This window comes from Cupressus sempervirens, chromosome 3 (assembly GCF_028749045.1).
Source record: "Cupressus sempervirens isolate cs-2001-9-10 chromosome 3, ASM2874904v1, whole genome shotgun sequence".
Taxonomy (NCBI): domain Eukaryota; kingdom Viridiplantae; phylum Streptophyta; class Pinopsida; order Cupressales; family Cupressaceae; genus Cupressus; species Cupressus sempervirens.
This window is the reverse complement of record NC_143120.1, coordinates 60,231,357-60,257,431: the sequence shown is the minus strand read 5'-3', so window position 1 is coordinate 60,257,431 and position 26,075 is coordinate 60,231,357. Positions and strand designations below refer to the sequence as shown.

The window sequence follows — 26,075 nt, the reverse complement described above, 5'->3', positions numbered from 1 at the left end:
TCAAAATTTTGCTCAGTGGGGATTGGATTTCATAGGCCCTATCAATCCTTCTTCCAATTCTGGTCACAAGTGGATTCTAGCTACTACAGATTACTTCACTAGATGGACAGAGGCAGTTGCATTGAAGGATGCCACAGAATCTTCAGTTGTGGAATTACTTGATGGAATTGTGACCAAGTTTAGTGCCCCTTCAACCATTATTTCAAATAATGCAAAGTCTTTTTTTGGAGCTCAGATTTATGCATGGGTAGTGGATCATAATATCTATTTGAGTACATCCTCAAATTACTATCCTTAGGATAATGGTTTGGGTGAGTCCTCCAACAAGAACCTGATTAGGATCATGAAAAGGACAATAAAGGATAACTAGAGGTGTTGGCATAAAAAACAAAAGACTGCACTGTGGGCTGATAGAATAACACCTAAAAGGTCAATAGGGAATTCACCATTTATGTTAGTTTATGGTAGAGAAGCAAGGCTTCCAATTTCATTAGAGTTCCCATCCCTAGAGCTAGCTAAACAGTTGGATTTGATTGAAGATGATGCCATGACAGTAAGAATGGTAGAGCTGATGGAGCTAGAAGAGAAGAGAAATAAAGCTATGCAGACCCTAGAGACACACCAGTAGCAAGTAAAAAGGAGTTTTGATAGGAAGGCTAGGCTTAGAATCTTCTGAGAGGGAGATTTGGTTCTGAAATGGGATGCAGATAGGGAAAAACTAGGAAGACACTCAAAGTTTGATGCATTATGGAGTGGTCTCTATCTGATTTTCAATTGCAAGTAGGCCAATGCTTTCCAATTAAGTAAGCCTGGTGGTGAAATTTTCCCATCCTAGTCAATGGAATCTATCTCAAGCCATGTTTCTGAGGGTTTGAGATTCTATGTACATAGTTAACTTAGTTTCGTTTCCAGTTGTTCCTTGCTTTTCCAAGAAGTACACGAGCACAAGATTGTCTCCGTGAGACAGAAAATTTTGAAATTTTGAAGGTTTTAGAAGGAGGTTTTGGTCTCTGGTTCCAGTTGCAGAGATAAGGGTTTTAGGGTTTTCCTTTCAGAGGTAGGGTTAGGGTTTCACAGTGTATGCAAGATCCACATCTTTTTGACTCTGTAGCCCAATGGATGCGTGAGGTCATTGGTCTATGCATAGCAGGCTAGCATTCCCTCTGAGTCACCAGATTTGTTAGTCATTTTTGCCTTCCCGCCAGAATCACCGCATTTGAATTTGACGTAGTAACATTCACAAGTTTTAAATATTCAAATATTCAAAAGGGGCAAAATACCTTATGCTAACCTTATTATATTTCTTTCCCTATGCATTTTAATGTTTCTACAGGCTCGTAAGTCCCCATTGTCAAATCAAGATCAATCAACGGTTGGTGCTATCTCACTATGGGAAGTTGCACGGTCCTTTGCCATAGCAACATAGCACCTTTTTGCCACATTGTTAGGTGGGTCCTCCTTTTCCTTGTTGTTTCTCTAGCACTGGGTTTTGCTGGATCAACGGTGGGTGCTATCAAAAAATCTATGTTCCTCACCATTAGCGACATAGCACCCAGAAGAAAAGTGATACTATGGTAACATCAGGAAGAAGGTGGGTCCTAGGTATGCCCTGTTAGATATCAATGTGAGATTTGTCAGACACATTGGTAGTTGATCAATCTTTTCATTGGCCAAGGTATGATTGTGTAGAATGTGGGCCCTGCTTCATTTAGCAGACCATAAACAAGGACTTGTCAGATAGGTTGCTACGTGGCCAGTTCTTGTTGGTTGGTGTACTGATACGTTAAATCCATCTTTCTTGCCACCAGATCTCAGGAAATCAATGGTGGGCACTATCTCATTATGGGAAGCTGCGAGGATGTTATCCATAGTGACATGGCACCTCGACGATGCGTGGCACAGATGACGTAATGGGCTTGCCCTTCTCCCAAGTGATATTACGGCTCATCCTCGGTGGTAGTTGTTAGGTGGGTCATAGTACAATGGTGGTTTTTCATTGGTCCATTTAGCCAATTCAGTGTGCAGTTATACAATTTTTTTGATCACCGTAGATCTAAGGAAATCGATGGTAGGTGCTATCTCGCTATGGAAAGCTACGAGGATGTTACCCATAGCGACATAGCGCCTTAGTGACATGTGGATGAGTGGGGCTAGCTCACACCAAGATGAAGATGCCAGGTTGTGCCAGTGGTTGCCAAGTGTTTTGTGGGCCCAAAATTTTTAAGGAGATAGCGCAGTAATATGATGAGTCTTTACGATCGTTAGATCAGCCTTGATCCACGATAGGCGCTATCTCACTATGGAAAGCTGCGAGGATGTTATCCATAGTGACATAGCACCTTAGTGACATGTGGATGAGTGGGGCCAGGTCATACAAAGATGAAGATGCCAGGTTGTGCTAGGTGGTTGCCAAGTGTTTCATGGGCCCATAAGTTTTAGGAAGATAGCACAGTAATACGACAAGTCTTCACGATCGTTAGATCAGCCCGAATCCACGGTGGGTGCTATCTTACTATGGAAAAGTGCTCGAAGGATACACATAGTGACATAGTGCCTCGGTGACATGTATCCCAGTGGGTCTAGTGGAGGCAGTAATGGTTAGAGGTGCGGACAATTAATGTGACCGTCATAGTTAGAGTTTGAGGGTTGGCACAGTTAGTAATAAAAAGAGATGGTCAACCACATTGGACTCTTGTGAGATGGCAAGATAGAAGGAGGTTATTGGCCCACATAGCTTGTTTTGGATGCAGAGTTTAGTTGACTTTCTGACCCAACTGATTCAAGTGCTAGGGAATGAAGAGAGTCAGGAATTTTTATGCGAATCTAATCTTCATGATCAATTCCAACCACCCTGGAGTAAATACGAAACAAAGAGGAACACTCTACCTCTCGATCCAACCTATCTACCTGGTCAAAGCACAATTATGGTGCCGTTTGCATCCTCTCAAGGCATTATTTAACATAGAAGATTAGATATCATTACATTTGGATCCGTGTCTAGATCAAATTTTCTTCATGATTGTTCTCTGCAGGACTTAATGGTAGGTTGTTGCGAAGTAATTACAGTGGAGGACATCTCAGTTATGCCTAAGCTATAAAGGAAACTTCTAAAATTTTGAGTGGGGACCTTTCTCTATTTTCTTTGTTACTGCTCTATAGATTCTCAGTGTAAATTCCCGTGTCCCTCTGAACTACATGAATTTTTTGTCTTATCTCTTTTAGCCATTGGTATGAAAGTGCAAGAACTCTTTGCCTCTTACTGGTGTTTTGTAGAGATCTATGATCTGCATGACTATATCTCCTTGGCCTATGAATGATAATATAAGTGAATCTCTCTTTCCTTGTGTCATCCATCTTGGTCTTCTTATTTGCATGTGATTATTAGATTAAAGCAAGTCTGAATGTGTATATCCTTAGTTTCATTCTAGTTCAATAGTGCATATATGGGTAGAGTTTGGTCTGAACACTCTATTTTGGTGCATCACCTCTTTAGATTAGATTAGATAGATTTTCTTTCATGCTCTCTTTCTCCCTTTTCCTCTCCAAGAATAGTTAGGTATGCCCTGATAGTAAGAGGAAGCCAACTTTCTCCAGAGACTCAACCTCATATTTCAAGTCCCACAACTTGGAGGTTATTTCCATGTTTCATGAGATTGTCCTTAGGTAGTAACTTTGGACAAGGGTGCAGACTTCAGTGACTACAAATGCCAAAGCCCACCTAACATTCACTTTCCATATTTAAATATTAAACACTACTATGGAAATATGAAATAAATTAAATAAAAACCTTATAATATTTCCCTATTTTCCTAAGTTTATTTTTTTGGCCCCCACATGTTTCATCCAATGTTAGATCTCCCACGGATCTATAGTAGTCAGTTTCCCAAATTTTTTAATTGCCCAGTATTTAATGGATGTGGGGAAGTGACCTTATGACATGCGTCCAAGGTGGACCCTTGTTTGTTGTTTGTGGCTCATCTTTTGACTATGCTAACATGTTAGTGTTCACTGGAATTTTGATTGGCTATTACTTTCCCACATTCTTTGTTTTGTTAGAATTTTTGACAATGTGGGAAAGAAAATTTTTGCCATGTGGATTCATGGGTCCAGCTTCTTCGGTGGGCCATCACAGACAATGTGGATGAGCTGTCAGAGCACATTGGCATATGAAGGTAGTTTGGTGTCATGTCATTGGTCAAAGGTATTGACATGGATAGTTTGTTGGTTGCATGTTTCTGGGTTGTCCAATCTCACATAGATCAATGGTAGGCACTTCTCCAGTTCTTGAAGATGCAATATGTTTAAACATTGTGGGGAAGTGACAATGCGATGTATGGCATGTAGAACCTGTTTCTAGTGTGGGCCTCTAGGATTTAAAAAATATTGCCAATCAGGGTGCTAGGTAGTGCTAAGGTGGAAAGTATGTGCTAGTTACTTCCCGTTGATTCACCACAAGGCTTGACATGCTTGATGAAGCTAGATGCTCAGTGTCTGGTGGGCCCAAAAGTTTTAAAAACAAATGCCATGATAAATGGGATCTCCCATGATCATTGATCTTGCAGAGATTGACGATCAATGCTTTCCTGCATTTTGAAGCTGTGAGAATTTTAGACAATGTAGGAATGCACCTAATTGCCACGTATCCTCATGGACCCAGTTTGAAAGAAAATTAGTCATAGTTAAGGTTGACAGTTATGTGATATCGCAATTAAGTTGAAAAGTTGGGGTAGTTAGTAGGTGATGTGGTCAAATGTGTGAAGACTTTGCAGGGTGGCAAAAGAAATAGAACTATTGGCCCATGTGGCCCATCTTTTGTGCAAGATAAAGTTGACCTATTAACTTTGTTGGTTTGTCGAGCCAACTATGAGGAAGAGATGTTTTTTTACATGATCTGATCTTCATGATCAATTCCAACCACTCTCGAATGAATGTTGATAGGCCAACACTGGGGCAAATAATAATAAAGAATTAATGATCTATAATGAAGTTTGGCTAGTCTATATGTGTCAATCTGAGAGCATAAGCTTATGAAAGGTGTCTGAGTAGTATGCCATCAAGGGATCCTGGCAAAGAGATGAGGGATTATGAATGTAGTTACATGACGTGAAATTGAATCTATGAAAAACTAAATGAATCCCAACGATAGGAACTGTCACTTCCTATTAACAAGAACATCAAAAATAGAAGCAGCTCATAACAAAACTAATCTACAATAAAGATAACTATAACTCACAAAAAATCATTAACTAATTCAATATCTAATTCAGATGAAATATTATTATGCAATCAAACATAGATATTAAATGTATAAACTAATATAATATGATTAAAACACACACCATGTAATGCTAAACTAATCAAAATACAAATGCAAATAATACATATCATATAATGCTAAACCAATAAAAAAAACTCAAATGCACTCCATAAAATAAAGAATCACCATGTGACCTCAGAGTGGGCCCACCTCCTCAGCTTTGGGTGATGAAGAGATAAACTAATTTTATAGCTTCTTAACCATACATGTGAATATGGAATTTATGATTTAGAATAAATGTAATCTCTGTACACTACTGTGTGTTATACAGGACTATATGTCTCCCCTCCTTTTGTCTCTCGCTACTTATATAGATGCAACTTATAACAACTTAGAGTAGAATAGAGATAATGAAAACCAAACATCATCCAACTACAAGCATATTTATAGGTTGTATCCAGTTGTAGCAAAGAATAGGAAATAACAATTTTGGTTCTTGCCATGTATGAAGTCCTCCATTTTAATCATCATTGTATTATGCTATTTGTGGTTGGCTTGATAATATTGCTTAATGAATACAATAACATGCTAAATAAATACAATCACATATATGTATTCACATATTTTATCAAATAACTAGATTAAATATTACTTTCTTATATTAGATCATATGCAACATAGAAGGTGAAAATAGAATATTAAAATGGGTTTTGAAATGAGCATGAAGGCTTATACAAATGCTAAAATATGGTATAATTTGGGACATAAAATGCTCTCATCAAATTTCATGCATGGTAAATGAAGGAAATACTCCACCACCTCTGGTTTTATCTATCTACTTGGTCAGAATGATTAATTGGGATCAAATTCATCTTATCAAGGCTCTATTTTTGGCAAAGTATTGGATTTCTTTACATCTAAATCCATGCCAAGATCATATTTTCTCTAGATCTATATGATTTTTCTCTACAATTTTAAATGGTGGTGGTTGATTTTGGTGTAAGTCAAAAAATATCTTAGTTATGCTTGAGCTATAAAGGTAGATTTTGTAATCTTTGTAAGGGTTGACTCTTCTATGTTTTCTTTGATATTGCTTTGCAAATTCACTGTAAATTTCCTTTACATCTGAACCTATATGACATTCTACTTTATCTCCTCTAGAAATTGATGTATTGTGCAAGACCTATTTGGCTCTCATTAGTGTATTGTGGAAATCTGCGATCTTACATGACTATATCTCCTTTTGGCCTATAAATGATATATAAGTGAATTATGTTCTTCCTTGTGTCATTTATTTGGGTTTTCTAATCTTCATGTGATTGTTAGATTAAAACAAGTCTGGATGTGTATATCTTTTGGTGTCATGATGGTCCAAATGTGCATGTATGGACAAAGATTGGTTTGAACACTCTATTTGGTGCATCACTCCTTAGGTTAGAATAGGTAGATTTTTTTTCATGCATTCCTTCTCCCTTTTCCTCTCCAAGAGTAGTTAGGCACATCTTGATAGTTCTAGAGACTCAACCTCATAGTTCAAGTCCCACAACTTGGAGGTTATTTCCATGTTTCACAAGGTTGTCCTTAGTTAAAAACTTTGGACAAGGGTGCAAACTTTTGTAACAAAAATTATCTTCACATAATCATTGTCTACAAAACCTATTGCAACATAACCAATACTGGTTATATGTAAACTCATTAGCATTTTCCATGCATGAAAGTTTTCCTTGTTCAAATTTGGTACCCCCTTTTGTGAGTAATGATCATTGTCTTTAAGTACTTTCAAACTTCTCTTTATAAGCACTAGTGCTCTGATGCCAATTGTTAGAATGTTTCCAATAGTTGCGAGGGGAGTGTCAATTAGTTACTCAAGGTCCTTTAGTACCAATTTAACAATCAAAAAATTAAACATTATCTGTTCTTCTTATTCTATTGTAACTCGGTCTCTACTATAATCTCAATAACAAAATTAACTAGTAGTTCATTGTCCTGAGATAACAGATTTTTCTGAATTATAAACATGTGAATGTAAAACACGATAAAACATTCAACACAAATTTGACGTTAGAATTTAATTTGGAAACCCAATTTGGGAAAAAATACTAGCAACAAGTCACCACTTCTTCACTCTTCTAAAGTGAGCCTTGTTAGGAGCCAACCTTGTTAAAAGTTTATAATCCACACTGTTAAATGTGACTTACTTAGAGGATTTAATTACCTTGTTAGGAGTGACCTTTTCGAAGGATTTAGATCATTCCATTAGAACATCATCTTGTTAAAGGATTTACAAAGATTCTTAAGTCCTAAATGACTATTAGGTCAACCTTTAATTAAAATAATTTCAATACAAACCATTTACAATGATTAGAAAGAAAACAAAATGGTTTGATCTCTATGATTACAACTCAGTTTTGTAGTTTCAAATCTCTATTTAGTTCACGTGTTGATTCTTTGTGATGCACAAGCATCTTGCATTATAATTAAAAAAAAAAAAAAAAAATAGAAAAAAGGTGAAAAGGAGAAATTTCTATTTTTCAAGTGCATAGGTGGCGTAAATAGAAAAATAAATAAAAATTGTTGTCATTCCACTTATCGAGGTGTGTAGGTGGAATTCTAGAAGTTTGTGGACATTTCCTTAAATCATGCATTTAATATTTGTTGGGCTACATGGTGGTGCTTAGTTGTATTTGGGTGAGAATTAAATATTTGTTGAAGGTAATTTTATTTACCTTTTATCCCACATTGGTTATGTTCGTAACATCTTGGGTGATAAGTGCCTATTTAAACAAGGCATATGAGCATTTGTAATAGAGCTTCAAGGTGTGATCTCTTCTTACTAGAAGCTTGGAGAAAAGGAGGAAGTAGAGGGTGAGTTCTCCCGAGTTAGTGGACAAAGCATCGAATGTGAGGCAGTTTACAACAGGATTGTGATGGATTTGTGAGTTTGTGAGAAGAGCTAGTGGATGTGGTTTAGAAACAAGGAGGTTTCTTGGTGGCTTGTGAGCACAAGTTAAGATCTTGGAGGTTTCTAGCAGCTTGTGGCTCTACACCAGCTAGGGTTTGGATTGGATCTTGAGGGATCTTGCAAAACTATTACTATAATTGCTATTATATTTGGTTGTAATTGGGAAGTCCTTATAACATGGCACATTTCATGTAATAGTTATTTTATGAATAAAAAGTTGTAATTTAATATCAGATCTTGCATTGTGAATCTTGTGTTGTATTTTTAGTATGTGGTTATTTGCTGGGAGCTAGGACATCTCCTTTGGGGATTCTCCTACCTTGCACTACATCACTTTGACAAGCCTTCGTTGTCATCTCTTTCTTTGATTTTCTTGGCAACCCCTTCAAGTATTCACACTTCTCTCCACAAAAAACTTAAGCCTTCTTCTTAGATTCTCTTATCAACCTCAACAACTTTGTTCCATCTCACTAGGAACATACATAACTTCTTTGTTTTGTTCTTCTCTTTTCATTTCACACTTTTCACACTTTGAATTTTCCTCTATGCCTCCTTCAATAGGTAATTCTAGTCCTTTTCCATTTTCACAATCACCATAGATCTTAGGGATCACAATTTGATTCATTAGATTCATTGTATCTATTCATCTTCCTTCTTTTCTAGAAACTTCTCCTTGAATTCATTCATTAGGTATCTTACCTAATCCTCCCCCTAAATTAAATGATCTAGCTAATCAAAATTATCTTCAACACATCTTCTATATCCCAAGAAATCAATTGAGTTAGATGGAAATCAAAATTTCTCATACACATTCAAAATACTGTCACTTGGCCATTACTAAGTTTTGACACTCAGGCATCACTAATTTGCTTGGTTGTTGTCAAACTTTTAGCTCTTCAATATTGTGGATTAGTCAATACTAATGCTTGGTCAACATCAAATTTGCATAGCACTTATTGTGGCTTGGTTGACACTAGCATCACAAGGCATAGTATTCAAAATTCCTTGATCTTTTACTTTGTTGCTTGGCCAAATCTTACATTAGTGATTTATCTCGACTTGCACTGTCAAGCCTTGAATAATACTATTTATCAACATGATTTAAAAAATCACTTTATCTTGTCAAAGTCTAACTAATCAAATGTCCACTATGGCTTCCATTTTATAACTCAACATTTCCTCTAGGTGCTTTTGTTATGAGAAAATTCTCAAATCCTCTTCATCAATCAAATAGATATGACATTTAGAACAGATAGCAACATGTATCATCAGTAGATTTGACATCAATGAAAATAAAACAATTGTTCCAATTGTGGTTTCTAACACTTTTAACTCAATCTAATCAAAACCACCCAAATCCAAAGTTCCAAGTACTTATATTGCAAGAAAAACCATTTTTTTGTCCTACTAGGCCTAAATAGCAATTAGGTCTCTAGTGAGTTAATTTAATTATTATCTTTCAAATTTTCCAAAAGACTCAAATTAAATCATATATTATTATACCCAGTTGACTATATTTCAAAATATCTCAAATTCAACCCTTGGTGCTTTGGACCATTTGCCTCAAATAGATTTTTGTTACTGGTTTTTAGCCAATTTGTCCTCACTTTTATAAAGAAACCATGTGAAATATATGAATTCCAACTACAAATACTTTAATATATATATTTTAATTTGATCCCAATCAAAATAAATTATAATCAATTTTTGGTCTCAATTACCCTGCAACTATGGAAGCCCCAAATCACTCCTACAAACCCTCATCTATCTAGGGCTTTCTCAACGTATGACCATCAATCACCATTTAAAACTATCAAAAATTATTTAATAATTAGAATTCCATATTAAAATCCTCCCTATCATAAAAGAATACCATTGTTGAAGTAGAACTCTGACTGCTATAGTCAAGCTCCAAATCATTGTTCCTTCACATCAATTCGAACATTGTGATCACCTTGCAAATTTAGTATTTTTTCATCTTGATGGTTGGTACATTATGGAACATATTAGTTCATGACCATTCTATGGAAATTTAGCCCTCTACATTCACAAAATGGTCAAAATCATTATAGGTATCCCAAAAATATCAAAACACTATAATTTCCTTTATACCAATCAACACCAAACTATGAAAGGTTGTAACAAATATATTCCTACTCTTGCATGTAGTTATAGCTTGATGTTTTCCTTCTCATAATACCATAAAAAGGCATAACTTGATCAGATAAATAAATCAATCATATACAATGCCTCAAGAAGTTACGAGAACAATGACTTTTTATTGCAAAATCTCTCATAGTGTGTACACAATTTTCTTGCCAACTCCAATCTACATTTTCTAGGCTTTACCAAGCTTTAATGGGTGAATTAGAACTTTTTCAACTTAATCTAATTAGTTTCAAATAATTACAAAGCCATTTAGGCTATTAAACACATTTCCCTACCAAAACTAACAAGTTGTTATAGTTTAAAAACTTGATTTTGGAACTTTCATTTAATCACCTCTTTGAATGTTCTAACTTACCAAATTTTAAAATTTGATTTAGCTAGAACCAATTTAACTATCTTAGGAACTTATTGAACGACTTTAACCTATTGGGAACTATTGGACCTTATTACAATGAACGAAGTCCTTATCAAGACCTTTCAAACCATAACCAATTATGTGGCCCTTATCATCCCAAAATGTCATGATAGGACCTAAAATGTACTAGTTGACCTTAATACATGTCTTCATGCCCTATTTGGATCTTCTAGCCTCCATTGGTATTTGTACTAGATCTGGTGCTCCTGCACCATACTCTTATGGTGAAAAGGAGAATAACTTCTACTATTTATTTAGTAATAGTACTTGAGAAAACCATCCTAGAATAGAAAAATAGGTTCATAAAATTATAGGTCCTTAGCCATTCTTTATGAGTTAATATTCCTATAGTGCTTCTCCTATTGATTTATAAACAAAACCTGAGAAAACTATCCTATAACAACCACCTAAAATAGAACCTTGTAAAATATTATTAGGATAATTATCCAGGGGTTATTTGACATCTAATCTAATTCCCAGATCTTTAGAATAAAACCTATAAATTGTAATCTAAAGAATTATGTACAACTTCTAGTCACTATCCTTTCACCAGGTAATAATATGTGAATCAACTTATTCATCTAGAACCTCAATGGTAATCTTGTTAGATCTTAGTAAGAATGTAGTTTCCCAACAAGTGAGTCCCAAACTTGTCCTAACTCCTAAGGAAGACAAAAAAAAGGAAAAGGAATCAATATCACAAGGATGAATGAAAAGTAGATATGATGAGTAAAATGATAAATATACTCTAAAAAAATTGAGGAAAAAAGAAAAAAAGAAATAGAAATTGGGAATGAGATGCCCACTTTTGAAACGGTATATATACTCATTACAAATGTGGGTGATGCCCACTTCTCAATCCTTTACCACTATAAACCAAGTTGGTAATTGATGGGGTTATGAACCAAGAATGCACACAAAGATTGAAATGGAACAAAAAATCATGAGGCTCGAAAAAATTGGATGACTAAATGGCCAATTCTAGTTCAAATTAATATTTGATAATATGATTGTAGATTTGAAGAATAGTCTTTTTATTAGTGATTTTTTTTTTCTATTAGATATATTTCACAAATAGCATCATGGAATAGACATGTTTATCACAACAATTTTTTTTCCAAAATATACTAACTTGAAACTGTATCTACTGTGCAACTCTTACTACACTATTAGCATCATATTGCATTACATTAAAAAATGATAATTATCAAGCAAGAGAAGAGCTCTGGTCATTAATAGTCCCATGAATCTACTATATTATTGCTTCCCTCAACTTTATTAGGATAAAATGTGCCCAGATGTGGAACAATATTTGGCGCAAAAAAAAATCCCAACTTGGTGCATCCTTGTACTTTGGTTCTTTGTTCTTAACTTCAATATATACTCTAGAGATTTTGTTATCTTTTAGTACCTGTTCTAATTCTTTTTTTCCCCTTTCAATCCAACATGTATGGACATTATAAAAATGAGTTGATATGACATCACAATTCTATAACAACATCATTCCCTATTGGGCATGGATCATAATATTCTTTTTTGGCATTTCAATAATAATAGACACCTATGCCATACTAAAAAGATGTGCAAATTTATCATTGAACTTAGTAATCCTTCTTTTCTTATTTTGAAAGGTTTCCTCATTCCTTTTGGACCACAAAAGCCAAAGTATGTCACAAAATAAAACAAACCAAAACAAGTTAGGATAATCATAAAAATGTCCACAAACCTAGCCAAAACTTCAATCCATGACAAACTAGGAGATTTGTTCCAGACCACTAGATAACCAAGGAAGAGGGACCATGACTGAGAAGTAAATGAACAATAACAAAAAAGATGACTTGGTGTCTCAAGTACATTACATAAAGAACAATAGACAGAATCACACCCTAAGGAAGTTAAAACATCATCCAACAATAATCTTCTTGGAGAGAATCATCTACCTAAGATAGATCTTTTTGGGCTCATACAAGCTCTTCCACATCCTACTCATTAAAAAATGACACTTAGGCTCAGACCAGTGACACCCCCAAGATGCATTAATCCATGCAATAATTTGAACCTTATCTCTTAGCATATGATAAATCTATTTCACCTTGACCTCTGTAAAAGGAGTCCCATCATTCCACTTCAATCGATCCAATAATTACTTAGTAGTAGGAATTTTCCTAGGAAAAAAAAGAACTAGTAACCTTGTTAATAAAAAAAAAAATCTTCTTTGGGGATGGTGGGATTCCATTTTTACAACATAGTTTCTCCCAAGAATATATCTAAATTTTAACCATGATATCCCCAATGGATTTGATGCCCAAAGAGTAACAAGTTTTTGCAGAATAATATTGAGTAAGTGCAAGAGGCTTATCATTAATCTCAACCCCTCACTAAATAGATCTAACCACCCCTACATAAGTAGGAGAGTTCCCAATGGCCTCCTCCCGATTCAATATGTTTTTTTTACCTTAGTTCATGCCTTCCATAAGGAAGCAAAAATTTACCATTTTAAAACTACCCATTAGCATATCTTATTCACGAGTTTATTCCAAGAGAAAAGTTTTTTCTCCGTAAGAGTAAGACACACCAAGCTATGACAAGAATCTTTAATTAAGTTTCATAATGACTAATGTGAATATTTGTCATGTTTTTAATATTTAAAGTGGTAACAGATGAGATTTTTGTCACATAAGAACAACAACCTAAAGGGCGTAAAAATAACATATTCATCATGTCATTGCATCAACACTTTGAGAATTTATCCTAGGAGATTTGCACCATCAATCAAGGGTATTATCAATTTTATTCAATGATTCTCAACTTAGGGTTTGGACTAGGATGCCTTAAATTATAGACCTAGTGCTTTGGCTTGAAAATTGATTCAAAAGTAGTTTGGAGGCTCCCAACACTATTTTGACTTCTATTCTACACTTGTGACACCTGAAAAACTAGGTACCTAGTGATAGTGTCAACCTATTTTGAGATTAGAGTTTAGACACACAATCCTCTCTACATCTACTTTTTAGTTCTATGTATCTCAATTAATTCTCAAATATGCATATGTTTGTTTGTGTTTCTTATTTTCATTTTTGCACCTTTTATCTTAGTTCTTATATTGTTGAATCATATCCAAATCAATTGAAATCAAAAGAGGGACATATAATCACCAATGAGTCCACAAGTACCCAACTCTCCTAAGGGTTTGAAGTTGGGGCTAATTAATTGTTACCTATTTGGAAATGGGTTTCTATTTGTATGTTTAGGTTAGATGATCTCTTTCCTTCTATCACAAGGGTAACCCATGTGATTCACTAGCACAATTAATGATCTCTACATATCAAAACAAGGTCACATAATTCATTAATTGATTTGCCTAACTAGCAAAAATGACCACACTAATGAGTTGTATTAGGCATATACAAGGTTGGGCTTTATAAAAAGTGGTTTAATAATAAGTAGAATAATCAAGAAAGAGATGACATGTTTTTTAGCAAAATATATCAAGACACTTGTAATGGAATTTATATTGCTGAAATATTGAAAAAGTGTTACTAAAGGATACTATAAATAATGACATGATTTTGTTGATTAAGAAAATAGGAGTTACACTGAAGAGGACATAGAAGAGGAGTTGTTCAAAATAGCTTACTTTACATACAAAGCCGAAAGACATTGAACATTTGAATATGTACAATCATGAGAAAAATATATTAGAAATATTAAAAGACTACAATAATTATACAAATTAATTTTTTTAACAATAATAAAGAAAAATATTTAAATTTTTTATTATTAATAAATATAAAATTACTGACACTTACAATAAATCAAGATAATCTGAATAAAAAAAGCATTCAAAATCTTTTATACAAATTTAAACATTAATGATATAATGCCAATCTATTTAATAATTTTTTAAAAATAAAAGTTCTTCCAATATTGAATCCATTAACTTTCCATAGAGCTTAATTGAACCCGAGTAAATCCCTTTTGCGCTAGTGCCTCAAGATCCTTTCCCCCGTATTCCACTTTAGATTTATTTTTCAGTTGACTTGTGATAGTAAGTGAGATTATGTGGTTTAAGCAAAATTTCTGTCATTTATTCCACCTATCATGCACGTTTCTGCTTCAATTAAGCATTTGCATTAATGTTTGCTTTAAATACATGTGTTCCTTTCACATATGGCATAGTAAACTCTAGTGGGCAACCAAGTTTGATCCTTTTATCCTTTGTCCACCCTATCTTCTTAAATTATCCCATGCCCTCTAATGTCGTGCTTTCTGTGTTGGAATTTCCTCTTCAATACACACTCGGGCTTAAATGGTGGGACCGTATTATGTAGTTTGTAATTTTTTGAAAAAATATCAACTTTCCTTCATGTAATGCCAATTTTAGCTCAATTATTATTGAGTTTGCTCAACTATGACCATTAATGGGGTGAGATGATAATGTTCTATGACAATTTTAGTCCAAGTTGTTGAGGGCCACCCATCATTGAGTTGGATAAAATAAACTATTGCCAAGTCCTCCATTCAAGAAAATAAACGTAGGAGCGCCACTTTGTGCTCACTGAAGTCTAATGCAACGGGACGAGTAATAATATTACTCATATGCTCGGAACATTGATATGGCCCCCCTTCTTAGTCCATGACAAGACTCCTCAAGCATTTTTGAGACTTAAAACATAGCCATAAATTTTCTTGTACTATATGTGCACAGCCAATTAATGTGAAAGTATTTTGAGCCCTTTTTCAAGGTGGCGCATTTAAGAGAAACAATACCCATACATTCTACAATTTTGCCATGGAAAATTAGAAGTCCCTTTGTTATTCGTAAGTTATTTTATGCACTTCTTTATTGTATTGATTTAAAAAAAAAGTTTTATGTATTGTTAATTATGTTCAATGGTAGTTGTTAGGAATATTAAATATCTTATATTTCGAGTTTGGCTTCATAGTGTTAGGATTCTATAGGTATTAATTTTTGCTAAAATGGTCAAGTACAAAAACTTAAGTAGAATTTGGTTGAACCTTTTTTGTTTTGATGTTGACTTGTTTAGTTAGTTGCATGTTGAATGAGAACTTTATGGGTTTATTCTCATGTGTTGATCTCTAAGCCTATGTTGCCGATTAGTCTCCAAACACTTAGTCATTTGCAAGTCACTTACAGGGCAAGATTACAAAGTCATCACTGCGACCGAGTTATCTAGTAAAAGCTGAACATACAACCCTTATACTGAGTGAGATAGTGATTGCCGAGCATTTAATAGAGATCAAACATATTGATGGGGTAGGCTAGGATAGACTAGCTAGTCTATGCTTCTCATCCAACAATAGGATCTTGGTGTTTTCTCTACACCTATATGGTTTATAGGATTTCTTGCAACTTAGAACATCCCCTGACCTTCCCTAACCTTCCCACTAGGTGAAATAATCAAATCTTGATCCATGACTCACTTATCCTCCTAGGAGTGCAATTCTTCCAAAATGCATATGTAGGTCTACCAGGCTTCCACGGTAATACCTAGTCCAACCAAGGTTTTGATAAGTTTTAAGGTTCTATTGGAACACTTTTAGTATGCTTGAATAGATGGTAACAATGGGTTCATACCCAATTTCTTGGTTTCTTCACAAAAAGGCTACTAGAAGAGCCCCTAATTAGGTCTCCACCCAGGTGTATAGGGCTAATAACTTATTACCCTTAAGGATTCATCAGACCTGGCCTTAATAACATTTGTTTCATACATTACATACTCAAAGATTTTTGAGGGTTTAGGCCACCAAAAAGCTGTACAACAATAATGGTAAAAATGAGGGTTTTGAAGGGTTTTGAGGGCTGCCTGTTGTCCTCAACTTTCAAACACCTTATTCAACTCATAGAAACTTCTCCTCTACAAAAAAGAACCTTATTATATCCCTCTTGAATCCCTCCAAAGGGAAAGTCTTGAATCTTTAGGCTTTGCTCTTGAGAACAAATTATTTGATGTTTGCTCCTAGCCAGGCATTGCCTAGCTCGCCTAGGGCTTTGTCAAACAAATGCTTCCACACATTTTCTGGGCCATTGCTTGCAATATGTTACACATTAAGGTCTGTAGTCTTGGAATCCAAATGGCCATGGAAATCCCACGGTGGAAACAAGAGCTACAACCCATTCATTGTTGACAACTCAAAACTGGACAACAAACTCTTACTTTTAAAGAAATTTAATAAAACCTTCCAAAATGTGTTTAAAAATATAATCTAATGCATGGATAATGGAGAATATACAAGATACAAACTAGAACATGCAAAAAAATGATACTAAAAATGTGATTTGCTGAAAAACAACACCAAAAACTAGTAAAAATGTATTAAACACCAGTCACAGTTTGCTGTAGTAGCACAATGCAATACCAAAAAATGACTTCCAACCCTTGGTTAATATTTTTCCAACCTTAAATAGGCTATCCCCTGGTGTATGGGTTGAGTTAGGGCATTTTTAGCCACTTAAACAAGTTTACTTTCTTTCTAACACAAGTTGCTCAACACTTTTACATAAATGACCAGCAACTTAGCAATTTTTAGTTCTTTTTTCTTTTTTCTTTTTGCAATTCCATCACCAAGACCATTTTTGGGTCTTCTTAAGGAACTCTTGGGCTTCAAACTTCCCCAAATACACCATTCCAATGTTTTAGGAACACCCTATGCACTAGAAATGAAAACATCACAACATGATGATACATTGTCAAACCCTTAGACCAAGAGCCTAAACTAGAGCAAAACACACCAAATGAGTTAGAAAATCTTATTCTATCTACATAATTCTTAGAAGAAGTTCATCACACCAAAATTTGATATGGTGGGAGCCTTGAAAGGGTGCTCCTGCACCATACTCCCCCCCTCAATACAAACTAAGGCACTTTAGGGTCAAGAAGAGTTGGATCAATGCCAAACTTCTTGAAATGTCCTTCCTCAACCCAAGTAGCTTCAGATTCAGGTTGATCCTTCCATTTGATCAGATGTGCCATAGACACTTGATGTCGTGTAGTTTTCTTCACCCTTGATTCCAATACTTTCTCTGCTTTGGCTGGCTATTTCTTGGGCATTGTATTAGTGTCAAGGTCTTGTAGGACCCTTGGTGGAGCTGCACTTTGCTGACTGATTTCTCCCTTAAATCTGATTAGGTCTACAACATTAAACACTGGTGAGATAGCTAGGTCTGATGGCAAGTCCACTTTGTAGGCATTCTCTCTATACTTCGCTAGAACCTTGCATGGCCCAATTCTTCGCATTTGGAGCTTAGTGGGCATACCTTGCTGCATTCTAGCTTTGTTAAGATGGACCATAACATAGTCCCTAATCTGAAACTGTACTTCTTTCCTCTTCTCATCCATTTTGGCTTTGAATCTTTGAGTAGACTCCAACATAGTTTTCTTCACTTGTTCTTGAACCTCTTTGATAGTTTGGGTAAAATCTTCAACTTGTCCACTTTTTAACTCTATAGGACCTAAATCTCTCGCATATTCAGCCTGAGAGATAACAAGATCCCAAGTCTGCCCATACTCCTTTGTTAAGCACCTTAACAAGTTATGAAGCACCCTATTGATGATCTCAGTTTGACCATCAGTTTGAGGATGGTATGCTAAACTGAAAGAAAGATTAGTTCCCAGCCTTTTCCATAAGGTTTGCCAAAAATGACCCATGAACTTGCTGTCCCTATCAGACACAATACTCAAAGGGAGTCCATGAATCTGAACTATCTCCTTGAAGAAGAGATGTGCTATATAACTTGCATCATGAGTAGTCTTACATGGAATAAAATGACTCATTTTAGAGAACCTGTCTACTACAACATAAATGTTGTCCATAACTAATTTGGTTTTGGGAAGTCCAACCACAAAGTCCATACTTACACATTCCCAAGGCCTATTTGGAATTGGCAAGGGTTGATAGAGTCCTGCATTGCTTGAACCTCCTTTAGCTCTTTGACATATTCCACATTGCTCAACATATCTTCGTACATCCCTTGCTAACTTAGGCCAAAAGTAGTATCTTTGTACTAACTCCAATGTCTTGTTTATGCCAAAATGTCCACTCAAGCTACCATTATGCTTCTCTTGAATCAATTTTTCTCTCATGGATCCCTTAGGTACACATAGCTGATTACCTTTAAGTAGCAATCGATTTTGAAGGGTATAATCTACAAAATCACTATGAAAATGATTCTCAAACTCTAGGCATACCTTGTAGGCTTGGGAGAAGTCTTCATCTTCTTCATACAAATCTTTAAAACCTTCTATTCCAATGCTTTGTAGCTGCACTTCTTGGACAATCAAAAGCTTCCTACTCAAGGCATCTGCTACCTTGTTGAGCTGCCCCTTCTTGTGTTTGATTGCGAATGTAAAAGATTGTAGATACCTCATCCATTCGAATGCCTATTACTAAGCCTCTCTTGAGTGTTTATATAACTCAAAGCCTGATTATCTGTAAAGACAACAAATTCTTTGGGTAGGAGGTAATGTCTCCACTTCTTGAGAGATTGTACTAATGCATACAACTCCAAGTCATAAGCTGAATATTTCTTTTTTGCCTCATTGAGTTTCTCACTAAAAAATGCTACAGGTCTTCCTTCCTGACTCAATACACCCCTACTGCTACATTACTTGCATCACATTCAAGAGTGAATAATTTATCAAAAGTAGGTAAGATTAAAATGGGTTTTGTAGCTACCTCTTGTTTCAATGTTTGAAATGCCTTGCCTTAGTCCATTTGAACTTTGTTTTCAGCCCTCCTTTGATGGTGTCTAATATTGGGGCACAAATTCCTCTGAAGTTCCTCACAAACTTTCTATAAAATTGTGCTAGGCCATGAAAACTTCTCACTTCAGTCCCTGTTCTAGGAGTAGGCCAATCTAGGATTGCTTGCACTTTGCTTGGGTCCATTTTCAGATTACCCTTGGACACTGCAAAGCCCAAATAAACCAATTCTTGTTGCATGAATACACACTTTTCCAAATTAATGGTTGGTTTCTCTTCCTGAGTCTCTTCAGGACTAACCTTACATGTTCCATGTGCTCTTCTTTTGTCTTGCTATAGATGAGTATATCATCTAGATGCACTACCACAAATCCACCTGTGAAGTCCTTCAAGACCTCATTCATTAATCTCATGAAAGTTCTTGGGGCATTTGTAAGCCCAAATGGCATCACAAGCCATTCATACAACCCATTTGTTGTTTTAAAAGCGGTCTCCCATTCATGACCCTCCTTGATTCTAATTTGGTGATAATGACTCTTTAACTCTAGCTTAGTAAAGTACTTAGCTCCTCCTAAACAATCCATCAAGTCCTCTATTCTTGGAATAGGAAATCTATACCTGATAGTGATCTAGTTAATGGCCCTTGAATCTGTAAAAAGTCTCCATTTTCCTCCTTTCTTTGCTGCTAAGACCACTGGGACTACACATTGACTAATGCTCTTCTTAATCAGCCCTTGATCCAATAATTCTTGTACTTGTCTTGCCACTTCCTTATTCTGATCTAGAGTAAGCTTATAAGTTGCTTTGTTAGGCAAAGAAGCATCGGGTACAAAATCAATTTGATGGCTAATTGCTCTTTTAGGTGGTAGTACTGCTAGTGTACCATCTGAAATAATATCTTTAAAATCATCAAGGATTTGCTGTACTTCAAGAGGTATTGGCTGCAACTTCGTATCTTCTTCCTTTGGTTTCACCATAATTGCACATCCTATGGTTTCCTCATCTTGTAAAGCTTGTAAGAACTCTTTTCCAGTACTAAGTAACACACTAGGTGTCTTAGAGGCTTCCCCTTCATTCTCTATTAAGGACTGAATTTTGAAAGTCCTTCCATCTTTCTTGAAAGAAATGGCATTTTCTTCTCCATCATAGATCACCTTCCTGTCAAATTGCCAAGGTCTTCCCAATAGAAGATGGCATGCATCCATGGGTAAGACATCACGAATCACTTTGTCTTTATAGGCTCCAATAGAAAACTCAACCCATGTTTGCTCATTAACAAGTACACTTTGCTCTTGATTCAACCAAGTTACCTTATAGGGATTTGCACGGGGAACCTTTGTAAGTTTTAGCTTCTTTGCTTCCTCCTTTCATATAATATTATCTGTAGATCCAGAATCTACTATAACCTTGCAAACTTTTCCTTGAATCTTACACCTGACTCTAAAAAGAGCCCTCCTCTGCTTAGGTTCACTCAGATTGGGTTGCCTTATGAGCACCTTTCTAATCATCAAGTTCTCACCCATTTTTTATTCTAGTTTGTTGACTTCATTAGTGCTTGAGCATAAGCCACTCTTTTTTCATTAGTAGAGGTTGATGGTTTATCAGGTGACCTATAAGTAGGATGCCCAAGATGTCCACATTGGTAACACTTCATCGTGGAAAAATAGGAGCTGCTCCTTCTTGCTCCTCTTCCTCTACTTCCTTGAGATCCTCTTCCTCTACCAAAATATCCCCTTGTGCTGATTTAAAAAATTTGTTCCAAAAGTCTACTTTCCCCTTGGTTTCTTGATTCACTACCTCTACTAGAACCACCTCTTTGACCACCTCTAGAGTCTCTACCTCTTCCTCTGTTCTTGGAAGTACAATCTTGTTTTTTTTCCCTTTCTCTTCCACCTTTAGGGCCATTTGATAACATTGATGAACTGTTTTAGGAGTGACAAGGCTCATTTCTTCTTGAATAGACCATTTGAGTCCATTTAGATAGCTTGCCAACCGGATACTTTCATCTTCAACCACTTTCATCTTCAAGCATAACTTTTGGAATTCTTCAGTATAGGAATGCACATCCATGTCTTTTTGCCTCAGATTTTGTCTCCTCCTATGTAGCTATATTTCATAGTCTTAAGGAATGTAGGCTTGTTTAATTTTAGCCACCATTCCTTTCCAGAAAGTAATAGGACCTTTTCCTTCTTTTTCCCTCTCTGTTTGCACAAATTTCCACCAGGTGAGAGCAGTGCCTCTCAATCTTGACCTTGCCACTTTAACCTTCTAAGAATTAGAGACACCATCACATTCAAAATGGTTCTCCATTCCTTCAATCCATTCCATGATGAGATTAGGATCCATCTTGCCACTGAATATAGGAATGCCTTCCAAGGCTTTACTTTTTATTGCTTTGATTGCCTTCAAGAAAGGCTCTTTTGGTAAAATAGGATCTGGTCTTGGAGTTTCTTCTTCCAACTCAATGTCTTTTTCTTTAGCCTCCTTCTCTTCTTTCTGCTCCATCTTGTCCTTGACTTTATCTGTAGTGTCTTGGACCTTGCTTAACAACTATTCCAGTTGTGCCAATCTTTCTCTTAAAGACCTATTGTCTTCTTCTTGCTCTTCTACCTCCTTAGCAAGTTCAACATTGGTTACCATTGTGTTAGAATCACTAGATTCACTAGGTGACTACATTCACATTTCTTTGCAATTGCTTTGTCCCACACCTTTGTAGGCTCTAATACCAATCTGATGGGGTAGGCTAGGAGAGACTAGCTAGTCTGTGCTTCTCATCCAACAATAGGATCTTGGTGTTTTCTCTACAACTATATGGTCTATAGGATTTCTTGCAACTTAGAACATCCCTTGACCTTCCCTAACCTTCCCACCAGGTGAGATAATCAAATCTTGCTCCATGACTCACTTATTGGAACACTTTTAGTATGCTTGAATAGATGGTAACAATGGGTTCATACTCGAGTTCTTGGTTTCTTCAAAAAAAGGCTACTAGAAGAGCCCCTAATTAGGCCTCCACCCAGATTTATAGGGATAATAACTTATTACCCTTAAGTATTCATTAGACCTGGCATTAATAACATTTGTTTCATACATTACATACTCAAAGATTTTTGAGATTTTAGGCCACCAAAAAGCTGTACAACAATAATGGTAAAAATGAAGGTTTTGAAGGGTTTTGAGGGCTATCTGCTGTCCTCAACTTTCAAACACCTTATTCAACTCATAAAAATTTCTCCTCTACAAAAAAGAACCTTATTATATCCCTCTTGAATCCATCCAAAGGGAAAGTCTTGAATCTTTAGGTTTTGCTCTTGAGAACAAATTCTTTGATGCTTGCTCCTAGCTGGGCATTACCTAGCTCACCTAGGGCTTTGTCAAACAAATGCTTCCACACATTTTCTGGGCCATTTCTTGCAATATGTTACATATTAGAGTTTGTATTCTTGGAATCCAAATGACCATGGAAATCTCACAGTGGAAACAAGAGCTACAACCCATTCATTGTTGACAACTCAAAACTGGACAACAAACTCTTACTTTTAAAGAAATTTAATAAAACCTTCCAAAATGTGTTTAAAAATCTAATCTAATGCATGGCTAATGGAGAATATACAATATAAAAACTAGAACATGCAAAAAAATGACAGTAAAAACATGATTTTCTGCCAAACAACACCAAAAACTAGTAAAAATGTATTAAAAACCAGTCACAGTTTGTTGTAGCAGCACAATGCAATACCAAAAAATGACTTCCAACCCTTGGTTAATGTTTTTCCAACCTTAAATAGGCTATCCCCTAGTGTATGGGTTGAGTTAGGGCATTTTTAGCCACTTAAATAAGTTAACTTGCTTTCTAACACAAGTTGCTCAACACTTTTACATAAATGACCAGCAACTTAGCAATTTTTAGTTCTTTTTTTTTTCTTTTTGCAATTCCGTCACCAAGACCATTTTTGGGTCTTCTTAAGGAACTCTTGGGCTTCAAAATTACCCCAATACACCATTCCAATTTTTTAGGAACACCCTATGCACTAGAAATCAAAACATCACAACATGACGATACATTGTCAAACCCCTAGACCAAGAGCCTAAACTAGAGCAAAACACACCAAATGAGTTAAAAAATCTTATTCTATCTACATACTTCTTAGAAGAAGTTCATCACACAAAAATTTGATATGGTGGGAGCCTTGAAAGGGTGCTCCTACACCACATATATGCAAACCAAGGAATATAGTATGAGCTGAGCAATTTAGTGAAGATTGAGTATATTGAAAAGTCATCAAGAGAAAATAGTTAATAGAAGCCGAGTAATAACATGAAGGTTTATGCATCATTGAGCATCAGAGCACTCAAGTGTCAAGTAATTCAATTTTGATATGAGAGTTTGTAATGACAGAAACTCATATGTAAACCATTTTGGCCAACATTTCTATGACATTTAATATTTGTAGAGCTAGCTCAGATGTTGATTGCATGTCCTTACAGAAGTTAATGATCCCTAGGCATACAATTCAACCAATCAAAAAAAGGGATGTAAACAAAAAAATATGATAAAGTTTAAGTCATCGATCAAGATCTAGAAACTTCATAGAACATCTATTTAAAGAAGGATTCTAACCCTAGAATCGTATGTATGAGAAAGTGTGAAGAGTTGTTATCAAAGAGAGAAGATGTATAAGGAGTGAATGCATATGTGAAGGAGTTAAAGAAATTTTTAGAGATAGATTCAATAGAGAGAAATCAAAGCAATGAATAACTAAATAGAGATATCAAATTAGGAGAATTAGATCAGAGATACAAGAAAGAGGAGACCCAAGATCAACTCGCAAAGCAAACTGAGGGTCAAGTACTAAATCAATTATTTTTTAATTGGCATAGGGTAATTCTCTTAATTGAGTAGTCCTAAGAGGCCTATGAAAATCTCCTAATAGAATCCTTACTTTATTGTGAGTTTAGAATCCTTTAACAAAGTGAGACTTAATGATCTCTTAAGCTTTTAACAAGGCAGATCGCTCATAGGGTAGATTATATTTTATGATCAAACATTGTAACCTTAACAAATTAACTTTATTCTTACAACCATGAAGATTTGTGGGTTTCATTCCCACCCAAGTTTTACCTTCATCTTGAAGTGTTTCTGGGTAATCAAATTATAATGTTATGTGTTGAACTTTGATGGATGTGATGTATGTCATTTATGTTTGAGCATTACAGTTTTATTGATGAATTTGTGAGATGAATTAGGTATTAATTAATGGAATTGGTTTTGAAGTCAAAATTTTAAGATCCTAATTCACTCCCCCTCTCAGTATCTTGTTTCCCATAGTTTTATTCCAACATCATGTTTTAACTAATCCCTTTTATTTCTTCTTAAGATTTTTATAGGTTACTTTATTTTTGCCCAAGGTCTTTGTTAGATTGTGGTGACTGATTAGGAAAGTACCAAATTTTTTTTTGGGCCATGGCGGATGTTGTAGCTGACATATGGCCGATATGTTCTAACACTAAAATGACATAAAATACTTGTATAAAAGGGTTTAGGGTTAGGTATTTTCATTATGTTGTGATATGAAATTGCTTCTTGTAGCAGTATTGAGCTATAAGGGATTATAGATTGTAATTAGGCTATAATCACTGGATTGTAATAATATTGGACTTGCAGTTTGGTGGACATAGCCTAGGGATTGGGTGAACCACGTTAAATCTTGGTGCCTTGTGTTCATTTCTATGTGATCTATTATTTTCTATTATTGGTTATATTTGCATGTAGTTTTTATTTCTATCTGTGGTTTTATCCTAACAAGTGGTATTAGAGTGAGGTTGTCTTTCAGTTATCCTTTGCAGGAAAGTCTCACGGTTAAGTGGGAGTCTCACGATTGAGTGGGAGCAATGGCAGATGAGGGTAAGCTCAGGGTTGATAGGTTTAATGGGAAGAAATTCTAGTTATAGAAGATGCAAATGGAAGATTATCTTTATCAGAAGGATTTATGGAAACTGTTGGAAGGCAAAGCCAAGAATCAGGGATCTATGTCAAATGATGAATGGGATCTTTTGGACAAAAAAGCACTCGAAAGCATTTGGTTATGCCTGGCACCATTAGTGGCATTTAATATTAAAAAAGCAAAGATGATAGAAGAGTTGATGAAAACCCTAGTGACAATGTATGAAAATTCCTCTGCTTCAAACAAGGTATTTCTCATGAAGCATTTATTTAATATGAAAATGGTAGAAGGTGGATCTGTTGCAGATCATTTAAATGAGTTTAATACTATTATTAGTCAATTATCTTCTGTGGATATCAATTTTAATGAAGAAATTAGGGCTCTCTTGATTTTGTGTTCTTTTCCTGAAAGCTGGAATGGCTTGGTAATGGTTGTGAGTAATTATGTTCCTAGATCTAGTACCCTAAAATGTGAAGATGTGATCGGTGTTGTTTTGAGTGAGGATACTCGTAGGAAATCCTCAGGTGGATCTACATCAGTAAGTGCTTTGAATGCACAAAGCAGGGGCAGAACAATTGAGAGAGGAAATAACTCTTAAAATTGT

At 35.5% G+C, this 26,075-nt stretch overlaps 1 protein-coding gene across 1 annotated transcript in view; it reads right to left on the bottom strand.

The window, feature by feature from the left end:
- The window catches only part of LOC149564771 (uncharacterized protein At5g48480-like), a 36,076-nt gene extending 16,146 nt beyond the window's left edge, over nt 1–19,930 (bottom strand). The window contains exon 1 of the mRNA XM_089816225.1: nt 19,827–19,930. Within this exon, the coding sequence (XP_089672351.1) occupies nt 19,827–19,930 (104 nt within the window). The remainder of the gene's footprint in view (nt 1–19,826) is intronic.
- Between the last annotated feature and the right edge of the window lie 6,145 nt (nt 19,931–26,075).